The sequence below is a fragment of the Wasmannia auropunctata genome, unplaced genomic scaffold, assembly GCF_000956235.1.
Source record: "Wasmannia auropunctata unplaced genomic scaffold, wasmannia.A_1.0 LD335200.1, whole genome shotgun sequence".
In the NCBI taxonomy this organism is placed as follows: Eukaryota; Metazoa; Arthropoda; class Insecta; order Hymenoptera; family Formicidae; genus Wasmannia; species Wasmannia auropunctata.
Genome location: NW_012027690.1, coordinates 121,626 through 132,735, shown reverse-complemented (window position 1 = coordinate 132,735; position 11,110 = coordinate 121,626). Strand labels below are relative to the sequence as shown.

The 11,110-nt window shown below is 37.8% G+C and overlaps 1 protein-coding gene across 4 annotated transcripts; it reads left to right on the top strand.

Moving 5' to 3' along the window:
• The first annotated feature begins 426 nt into the window (after nt 1-426).
• LOC105457609 (protein sidekick-2) lies at nt 427-11,056 on the top strand. 4 transcript variants are annotated; one of them, XM_011702380.1, is made up of 6 exons: nt 428-818; nt 1,649-1,954; nt 2,243-2,433; nt 2,703-2,832; nt 3,210-3,350; nt 4,421-11,056. In XM_011702380.1, exons 1-6 carry the CDS (start codon nt 773-775, stop codon nt 4,582-4,584), a joined length of 978 nt encoding a protein of 325 aa, XP_011700682.1. In that variant the 5' UTR covers nt 428-772; the 3' UTR covers nt 4,585-11,056. The 4 variants fall into 4 exon arrangements, with proteins under 4 accessions (XP_011700685.1, XP_011700682.1, XP_011700684.1 ...); XM_011702382.1 differs by having other exon boundaries at nt 4,426-4,542; XM_011702381.1 differs by lacking the exon at nt 428-818 and adding an exon at nt 948-1,294.
• The last annotated feature ends 54 nt before the right edge of the window (nt 11,057-11,110 follow it).

Genomic DNA, 11,110 nt, shown 5'->3' with positions numbered 1-11,110 from the left:
TATCTAAGCCGCTGCCATCTCTAGATCGCTCAAGTACTAGAGGTGCAGTCGGTAATTTACCGCCTATGGTAAACGGCTTGAAAATGTGGTGTCCATCCATTAAAATTCACCCTGTATATATAACGATAAGTAATTAAAGTTAATGACTTATAAAATTAATTTAGTTAAGTTACAAAGTTGCATGAACAAAAAAACTAACTCAGTTAAAAATTGCGTTAAGATTAAATTAATTAAAATTAAATTAAAAGTTAATTTTGAAAATTATCGCGCACATTCGAACCTCAGTTAGCGGAGACTCAAACCCCACTTAGCGAAGATTCGAGTAAAAGGCGGAGCGGGTGCGCCGCCTCCACGCCAGAGGGCGTCGGCGGCGCGACTCAATAAAATAAAGGGCGGCGCGCCGGGGGGGCGATGGTCGCGACGGGTTGGCGGGGCGAGCGGGTGGTTTTCGCGGAGGAGGCGCGATCGCCTGGTGACGAAACGATCGGCGTGAAACGACGTATGTATGCACGGGTATACACGGCGCGATGATGAGTTTGACAGCGACGACGGCGACGGCAACGATCGACACTGAGTGACGCGCTTCCTCCTCCTCCTCCTCCTCCACTGTCTCCTTCTTGCTCCCCCTCGTAACCGCAACCCGGGAGATTGTTGCGAATAAGAAAAACGGAGCGACATCGTTTGACATGACCGTGAGAGGGATGCGATCGAGGAGAGTCCCGTGACGAAACCAGGTCTCGCCAGGCAATTTAGGTGGCATTATTATGGCAGAATGGACGAACGTAAATTGTTACCGTTGCTGATACTCTTCCTGGCAGGTAAGGGCCTCGCCGAGCGATAATCGCGAAAGAGAGAAAGAGAGTGAGAGTGATAGTGAGGGAAGAAGGAAGGAAGGAAGGGATAGATAAAGAGAGAGAGAGAGAAAAAAAGGAGACACGCTTCCGTCGAGGAACAATGTCGCGATCCATATCCAACAACGATCATGCGATCCGCTGCCGGCTATAGTATTCGCGCGAATCGTTACGATTCAGGGTCAGAGTTATATAAAGAGGCTAACTCGCTGTGCTCTCCACACGCTTTGCACGCGTTGCTTCCGTTTCCATCGCCGCCTGCCTGCGTCACTTGCCGCCGCGCAGGTGTAATGGCAGATTACGCGGAACCACCTGCCGAGATCGCGACACCACTCCTGATCGTTATCATTCTCTTCCGTGCGCTGCTCGCCTCGATTTTCTTCGTAACACTTTTAAAACGATGCGTCCTGGTCGAATCGTCGCGCGTCGCAACGGTTAAAAAGGTCCGTTTACCTTAATTAAAGGTCGTCTTGAAACGAATGTATATATAGGTGCATTTTGTCGAAGGAGGAAATAGGATATGAAACGAAGTTCTTAAGTCGAGGTCTATCTATAATCTGTATAATTCTTATGTTATTTAACCAGCTGCGATAGCTACTTGTTGCGTTCGACGGAGAGCAATTTTTTTTTATTGGATGTAATAAATTTGTTTGCCAATCTATTTATCCAGATCACTCGGAGCGATTGATAGCCTTGAGACTAGTCTTACTAGTCCAATAAAATAGCTATTAGTATCGCTAATACAGCTGCACAAGACAAATGTTAACAAGTGTTAACGAGTATCCGTGAACTTGCAGGATGGCAGGAAGCAGTGGCCGTGCAGGTACCGATGCGATATGTAGCCGTGGACGTGGGTAATGACCTGAAACTGGCCTGTACCGAGGAAGGTGTCCTTTCCCGTTTCGAGGAGAGCGGTATTTCACATGGCGAGGCATCCTATGTGATGTGGATAAGGGAGGGACGGGAGGACGGGCAGGTCGAACGGTTGAAAATCGAGCCAAACGGCGTGCTGGAGCTGTTGAACGTCAGCGTGGACGACGCCGGCAATTACTCGTGCACCGTGGACGAAGTCGAGAAAGCTAAGATCAATGTGGAAGTCAGAAGTATGTAACTCGGTCATCCTTAATATTAAATTAAAAAATTTGTGATTACATATATCGTGACATACAGTTTTAAATATAGTCGAACATTTTGAGAGAAAAAAATAGCAAATAAGTTACATGAAGTTTAGATATATTCGAAAATATTAGTAATTCTAGTTTTAGATTTGATAGCAAATTTGAGAATTTCTATTCATCGAGTTTTGAAATAAGAATTGCCCTATATATATTGAAATTCGGCTGTAGATTTTATTTTATCGTATCTTATATCTTTTTTTTTTGTGTTTATAGCGCCTCCTCCAGCCCTGCACAATGTATGGGTCAAGCCATCCACGATTTTGGCCAACATTCTCTGGGAGGTGGCAGGTACCGGCGGATATCCTATCATAGATTTCACTGCCGAATATCGTTTGAAACCAGTCGCGGGCGAAGAGCCGGATGAATGGAAGACCATTATTCCAACACACATTCCTCCAAATTCTGTAAATATCCTAATCTCGAGATCGCTAACGAAAGGCAGGGATGTTGAAAAACAAAACACGACGCGAGATAACTTGATAACGTTATATAATACTGTAATTATCGCGATAGCGTAACATTATTTTATAGCATTGTATTCGCCTCAGTTTCGATTATCTGTTGGACACTACAAGAAAAATATTTTTAATATAACGTTATAAAGTTATTCTATCCCTGATATAACCGGGAGATTAATTGAATTAATAACTTAAATTGTTTCGTTGTTTTAAAGAGACAAATAGATGTGTATCACTTGGTGCCAAACACTACATACTCGTTCCGAGTGTGGGCAACCAATCAGCTGGGAAAAGGAGAGGTCGTGGAGGTCGAGGGTCATACGCATTACAGTGTCGAAGAATTGGGTATTTTGTTACAAAATTACTATTACATAATTATTCGCGACTCTTGCATATAGAGATTTGTCACTGGGATAAAGTAAAATTCTGGCCTGTATAGATCTGTAACTGAAACTGTTGCTACTATTAAATTTAAAAAATGATTAAAGAATAACTTCTTATTAAGTTTATCTAAAATTTATTTATTTAAATACTGAGTTTGAAGTAAAAACAAGATATATGAAATCCGAGCTTCTAAATACGTTGTTTCAATGAATGGCAACAGTTTTGGCACATTCTACATACATATATAACGTAGAAATCTTTCTAGACTTGTCTTTCTATTAAAAACGTCCCTTGTACAGTAACGCAACTCTTTACTATGCGACATAACTAATTTTCAGAGCTCGCCCGACACCTCTTAGCCGGCGTAGAGAATTTCGATACACGCGTCTGGGTGGCAGCCGTAGGTATTGTGATGGGCACACTTATGATTCTTGGTTTAGGTACATGTTACCTACTGTATCGCGAGTGCAAGGCACCCTGTAAGCATTCCTATCTGACAACCGTACCGTAAGAGCTTCCGCTTCTACTCTGTCTCTTTACTGCTGCTACTATACTACTTCTTTCCGCTGGTGGATGATTCATTAACATTCATGGCCTCTCTAATAAGCACGATGCTCGAGAAAATCGTTTTCTCTGTCTCTCTCCATAGAAGCCTTCGTGCAATTTAGCTGAAGAACATATGTACATTCATGCTCATTTTCAACAAACAACAGGACCTGTTAGCATCTTACAATTAGCTGACTTATCTCTGGCTTCACTCTATTACGCGACAGCCATGTTTTTTTACGAAATTATTAATACTTTTATATAATATCTCTGTATATTCTGAGCACCATGCAAACTTGTCATTAGATTTCAACATTTACCGACAAATACGACAGCGGAGATCTCATCTCATTATTCAATTATATATAATAACGAACACTTTTCCGATTGCCGCACTAGAACACTAACAAAATGAGCACACAAATTAAACAGTATTTTTACCTTTTTTATGATATATGGCACTCATTGGAATGAAATCTCGAACTTCTCAATAGAATTTCCCTTGCCGCAGATTTTACTTGTTACTGGTTACTGGAATCTTTTTGAATACAAATATTTCCTCTTGTTATTCCGATTATAGATTATACCTATGCTGTACATAATGTTAACGAGCCTGCCGACAATAATTTAGTGATGATGAATGAATAGTAAATATTACGATAGTCATAGAAAGCATTATGATTTAGTTAAGTAATACTAATAAGATCTTTGACAATATCGAGGTAGGTAGGTAGGTAGGTAGGTCAAAGGTAGCAGATTCATTTGTCAGGTAAACGGCGTTTCAATTGGCATCATCGGGATCCCGGTATTCTCTGTTATTGCATTAACGAAAATGATCAATAATCACAGAAATACTTTGAGAGTACGACAACCGTCACGAAATTTCCCACGCGCAAATGTCTTACAGTACCTGACAAAGAATAACCGGTGAAGGGAGAGGGTAGAAGCTAATGAGACCCGTGGCCCAGACCAATGAAAATTAATCTCCGCTCCGAAATTGCAGCGCAGCTGGAGGAGCAGGAGGTGATTGAGCTCGTCCCCAACATCATTCTGAACCCGGGATTTTTCGACGAGCGCACCGAGCACGTACCGCAGGACGAGAACTTCAACAATCAGACGACTACGCGCCTCAACAACAACAGCGTCGTGCAACCTAGACGGCTTTAGCGTTTTTTGTTTAGCTTAGACTTGCTCCGCTCCGAAGTGAGTAAATTGGACGCAGTTTTCCACGTCATCTCGAACGTAAGTAACCGAATTTAATCGGAAAGGCCTCGAGTTTGTCTAAAAGAAAAAAAAAAGAAGAAAGAATGAGAAACGAGACGATCGACGAGATCGATCCAAGAGACTAAAAGAGACTAAAAAGAAATGCAAGACTATTAGCGATCATGGCGAAGGGAGAATACGCTTCGGGGAAAATTTCGGTACACTTCCAGCAGTCCATTGGTAGCTTAAAGTGCCTCGCTAGTTTCCTCGACCTTTCTCTTGCAATCGGAGATCGAACGAAAGAACCGGCTTCTATTCTAAAAAGGGTTTTCCGTAGAACCCAAGTGTCTTTAACGCGGATTTTAAGGATTCCAGTGTTGTAGAAAGTTGCTATTATTCTTGGAAGATTTACAAACGATTTCAAGGATAAAGCGCAAGTAGATTTTTATATGTGCGGTAACATAGAGAAAAGTGTAATTTAGATAGATTAAAGAGCTCATTTTTAAAAGAGAACCCGGGAGATATATACATCTTCCTATCAAAATATTGTAATAATGTAAAACATTATGATTTTCAAACTTGTAGAAACAAACGAGACTGTCGAAATGGAAGGAATTGAGGAAAAAAAAAGGAAATAAAGGTTCTCGTTTTTCGTTCTCGTTCGATCTCTGATGTTACAACGCAACAATGAAGTGTTCAAAAAAAAAAAACAAAAACAGAATGTAAGACTCCACGTCAGATTTCTTCGCGCGAGAGGAGGGGTAATAGATTTTTTTAGAGATGTTTACTGCAGGACGTTCTCTCTCTCTCTCGCGTATAGTTACTCAATTAGAGACACACACTCAATGATTGCTCAGTGATCGAGCTTAAAGGGAAGTGGAACTCCTGTGAGCCAAAAGATTTGTAGTAAGACTGTAACTCTAAGAGTATAATTTTAAAAAAAGAACTCAAAGTGAATTGCGTGATGATCGAACGATATTCAAAAAAAAAAGAAAGAAAGAAAGAAAGATGTACTTTGCACTTGTTTACCTTTTTGAAAAAGTGACGCAATGTGCGCGAATGACATGCGAGTATTAAGATTTTTTTAACGTGCTCATTTATCGTTTAAGCAATCGGATCGTACGTGTAATGTACAGTATGACGAACCTACTGCCGTTTTTAAGGTGTGCACAAGTCGAGTTGAAAGATCCTTCCTATAGGAATCTCCTCATTTTCTTTTCTCGTTATGTTATAAATTTATTACGAGAATAGATACTCTCACTCTTTGTGTCCTCGTTAATACGCTATTGCTCGTTATGTGTGCTCTCTGTGGAAAAATCCCGCGAGTTCGGAAGAATTCCGTATAGACAGGAATATCGTTTCAATTTTAACATTAGTATTATGTTTATGCACACGATTAGATTTTGTCCGTAATATTTTTCACGATTAATCCGCATGCGATTGCTCGAGGGATGCGCAATATTGCTTTTGGCACACTTCTGCACCACCTTTAATAATAATCTAACATACAACCTATTATGTCTACGTATATCACCGTCGACTCGCACGTCGTTTCGCAAAAATCAAATTTTTCCCAAACAGCGACTAAGGAAAAAAAAAAAATAAAAAGAAAAGAAAAAGAAACGGACGGATAGCTGTGCGAAGCACGAGTATCAATAGGTGTAATGTACGAGAAGATATATGGCGTTCCACTTCGGTGGCACCATTTTTTCCGGCGATATTCCAATCGATGTCGTGCTCTCTCTCTATAGTCGAGAAAGAAGCCCCGCTTGTCATTAGCATACCGTCGGGAAATGAGGAGGCGCGGATATATAAGGAGGTGGAATCGCCCGGGGTACACGCAGCCTACAACGCGCGAAGAATAAAACGTGCATTTTCTTTGCATCGCGTGCAATAATAAGAGATTTCAATAATCACTAGCACTTAATTATACACTTAACGTTGAAATAAGATTGAAGAATAGAACACATTACATATTTTGAATAACGCTATCGTACTAGACGCGAATGAATCTCTGTGCTGGTAATTGAGCAACTGGACACTCTGCAACGCTGTGTCGGGAACACGTGTGTTTCGCGCGCGTGCACAGAATTTCGAATGTTAACATGATGCTCGATGCGACAGTTAACGGATGGTGCGTTTGATTTCTGCTAAAAATGGAAGAGAATGTCTGATGTGGAGCAGCAGTTCCGATTCCGATGAATTCGTTTCCTGTACATCCGTTATACTTTCTCTCGTGCTTTGCTTTAATTGACCGCACAGATCGTTTATTAGAGAAAACGCAACACTTTGTTCCCCTGAGATATTTGTTAAACATGATTTGTATATAATTTGTGTAAAATTACTATATATACAATAATTTTTTTGAATATTCCTTTTCTTTGTATCGGTGAGAAATGTAATGTTTGAATTGATATTATTAAACTCAGAGCATAGTGGCACACATAATAAGTTTCACGAGTCAACTGCAAAGTGACGAGATACTTTAATGCACGCAGGTTGTATAAAAATTGGTTGTGCGTTGTTACATTGAGGCTTTCGATACGCTTCTCCTTTCGCATTCTTTTGAATACACCACATACGCGCGTATGTGTGAGTAAAAGAATGACGATAAGAGCGAGCGGATCGACATTCAGCTTCGTACTATGCACTCTGTGTTGTGAATGGTATATAGATCTATAAGAAAAATAATACAATAATAATTATAATAATGATATGGAAATACGTGTATATGTATACACATATAATATATATATATATATATATACATATACGATATATTTATATAACCGAGCATCATGCTATTTTAAGCATAAGTAAAGACAATTTTTTATATACATTACAATTATGCTGAAACCTGATGATAATATTTATCTACATGTCGAGGTAGACGAAATGACTCTATACCACGACGCGATGCTGCGTCTCGCTTTGCTAATCGACAAATCTCGCTCACGAAAGTTACTTATTGTAGTGCATCCCTCCTTAATTTGTCACGGAAGAGTCGTATTATTTTTGCCCGGAATGTCAGAAGTACGAAACATTATATATATATATATCAAAATAATATAATGTTGAACCCCAAAAATTTTGATAGTGCAGGTTTTTAATACGATTACAGATTTGACATTTAAAAAAAATATATAACAATAATTATATTTTATCATTTTTTATAATTGTGTAGTTGATTATTATTAATTTAATTCTGTCGTGCGATTTTCGCGAAGCACACATGAAGATGTCTGATTTTTCGACTAATACGACTCTTCAGATTTCCGCCGTTAGAAGTTTTATAGGTGTATGACCCTTTGCTTTTTGTCAAATGTAATACTAAACATACCTAATGCCTATAGCGAAAGCTGCTAAAGAGAGCCGTTCCTCGAAGAAACGAAACGGTGCAATAGTATAATCCAACATAAATTATTCTTATAACTAACTACTAAGCTGATATAAAAATTGCGATAACGAACTTTAAAAAAAAAAAAAGAAAAAAAGACATCATACGTCATGGAATTTCTGCCATTGTACTGTGTGGAGAGGGAATAGCATATCTACGCGCATACAAAAAATATAGATATTCGTGTGTGTAACGGAGATTATTTTTTTTATATAGAAAACGCGTCCGCAGCAAATCTCTTATCACTATAGTAAGCGAGAAATGATAATGGCATTCTCTGACGAATGCGAAGAATTGACATACACCAACCGCGCTTTATATATATTTATATAGTCAATATATTTTCTATTTTTTTCTACAATTATAGAATTGTGTAAGAAAATCGCCGATAAATGAAGGGACGCGAGGCAAAAAATTAACTAGGAGTCATGATGTAGAGAGAAATATTTCATGATTTCACGACGAAATTATATAATCGCGAGTGTAAACGTATATACCTACAGTAATAATGGCAGATATTTTATATTCATATCATGAACACACACCGATAATAATCTATGTGCTACTGTAGTGATCCCTGTAGGCGCAATTTTCAGTATGTTTGTAATTTTTGAAGATAAGGCATTGAGAGAAGACAATCCTGAGAGAGTGACTTCTTGCAAATCACTTTCAATTTTCTATCTCACATATTATTTTAATTCTTCTGCATCTTTTAGATTTTCTGTATACCAACTTATTAAATTTAACATCTGTCTTTTTAGTGTCATATAAAACTCTGAAAAGTCTTCTTTCTTCTAAAGGATTCTAAAAATTTCTCTAACGCTAAAGAGAAATTTGTTTGGAATCTTTTTCCAGATCAATTTTTTTACAACGTAAAAAAATTGATCTGGAAAAAGATTCCATCAATATCAATTTTTTTACAACGTAAAAAAATTTATTTGCAACGTAAATTTCTTTCATCGATGCCTTATAATCTTTTCTGAAAGTCTTTTCTTCTTTTTCTCTAATTAAATCTATTGCATCAACATTTTCACCCTCTCTTCTGCGAATAGTTCTCCCCGCTTGTCTTTCGTTTTCGTCTGCGTATATATTATCGTTGCATCGCTTATATAACGGCACCGCTGCGACTTAGACGTGCGTGCACAATCGTTCTCGTATAACTTGCATAATTATCCCCCGATATACCTCGATGATTAGTGCACTCTTCGACGAAACGTATATATTAAGCGAAGCACAATGCCAATAGAATAGTATGTTTATGGTTGCTAGTGCCACCATGTATCGTCCCCAACATACATATTTGCCTGCCTAATTACATCCCGATGTGCGATGAACATACGTGTGTGTGGTCTCTACGGAGAAAAAAAGGAGAAAAAAAAACACGCTATGGCTTCTTCCATGACAGAATGTACCGATAGTTTCATAGTAGATAATTAATGTCGGATACTGGGTGTTTTCTCCTACTGTGTAACTAGCGAACTTTCCTTGTTTCCTTTCGTGAAACTTACACTTTACCCGGCATATCGCTGGCATGGTTAACGTTCGTTAAAAACATTTTGAGAAACAGCAGCGAAGAAAGAGAAGATTGTATTACAACGGATAATATCGCATTTTTATTTATGTCGCGAATGCATAATTCGATTGTCAATAATTTATTAGTATGTTTAGTATATTTAGTAACAGATTGTATTCGGGATCGGATTTTAGGACATTCCGAAATATCGGGAAGAGTTGCATAGTTATAATTATCTGTAATAATAGTAGTTATACGTCTGATTTATTCTAATAATTGAGTCTGTAAATTATAATTTTTTTTTAATTTTAATCCTATTTGTACATAATTTCAAAATTTGATTACTTATTACTGTAATTAATCATAATTTTAAAACTAGTCAGATACAGCTTTTAAGTTACATAGTCTTAATCTTTTCTATTTCCTTTATTCTAAAAAAAAAATTCATTTTAAATTCTTCGCGCTCTTATTTTACAAAGATCTTGCTATAATTTTTTTTTTTAGATCTGTGATGTAGATAAGTGAAGAAAAAATCCGATCCTGAACGGTGTATTCTTTTGTAGTATTCGATGATGTCTTATAGAATTTTATTTTAGTACAGCGCTGTGAGATGGAGAGTAGGGGCCATAAATGACCAAAAAGGAATAGTTTAGCTTTAATAAATATACTTCCGTTGTTATCGATACTTGTTGTTTCTGTTTGCTAGAATCGTTTTTTCTTGCGTATATGCACGTTGTTGCGTTTTGTATACTCATTGTTTGTCCTCTTTTTTTAATTGATCTGTATTATATATTACTTTACCGATCAAAATCTCTCAGTCAAAAATAGTACACGTGCACTTAGCAATAAATTGTTATTTGTTGTTTATTGGCGCAAAACGTGCGATGTCAGGGAGTTAGAAAGTCATGGGCTGTCTTTCAGTGATTCTATAAAACATGACATTTACTCGCGAGATAAAAGATGAAGTTAGTATTAATTTTGTTACCTTATTATTTTTCTCTTTACCAAAACGGAAGCAAGAGATTGAGATTTTTTATTTTTGAGATTGTTTAGCCAATGATTTTCGTACGCTTAACTTTTTAAAAGGCGATGGCAATGAATATACATTCCACCAAGTACAAAAAGACACCTTCCGCGCAATCTTTGATTAAGCGGATATTATGCGGAAACGTAACGGTATATTTACTGGATTAGACATTGCTTTCCGGGTAATATTTTTTTTTCTGTAAGATGAAAGTAATGATTGTGCTTGAGTGCAAATACCGTCACTGTTCTATAGACTGTTGCGACAGATGTAACGTCGTACATAGTCCGCGCACGTTTCGCGCGAGCCGAGGAGAGCATTACACTAGGCACATATCAGCGAGATGTAATGGAAAAATTATCAGTAATTAGCGGCGCTCTGCACTTCGTATCTTTATAATATCGATACCGTTTGCGATCATTAGTGTAATATGTGTAATTAACCGAATGTCATCAAGTCTCTTTTGTTAAAGCGAAAATTAAACATTGAATTTCTTACGAAAGCGAGAGTTTCTGTTTTTTTTTTTCACTTCTAATCACTAGACTTACGTCAATTG

Coding starts and splice junctions, on each gene's coding strand:
- LOC105457609 (XM_011702380.1), top strand. CDS start 773: ATGGACGAACGTAAATTGTTACCGTTGCTGATACTCTTCCTGGCAG. Junction 819..1,648: donor GCTGATACTCTTCCTGGCAG/GTAAGGGCCTCG, acceptor GTGAACTTGCAG/GATGGCAGGAAGCAGTGGCC. Junction 2,833..3,209: donor TTACAGTGTCGAAGAATTGG/GTATTTTGTTAC, acceptor ACTAATTTTCAG/AGCTCGCCCGACACCTCTTA.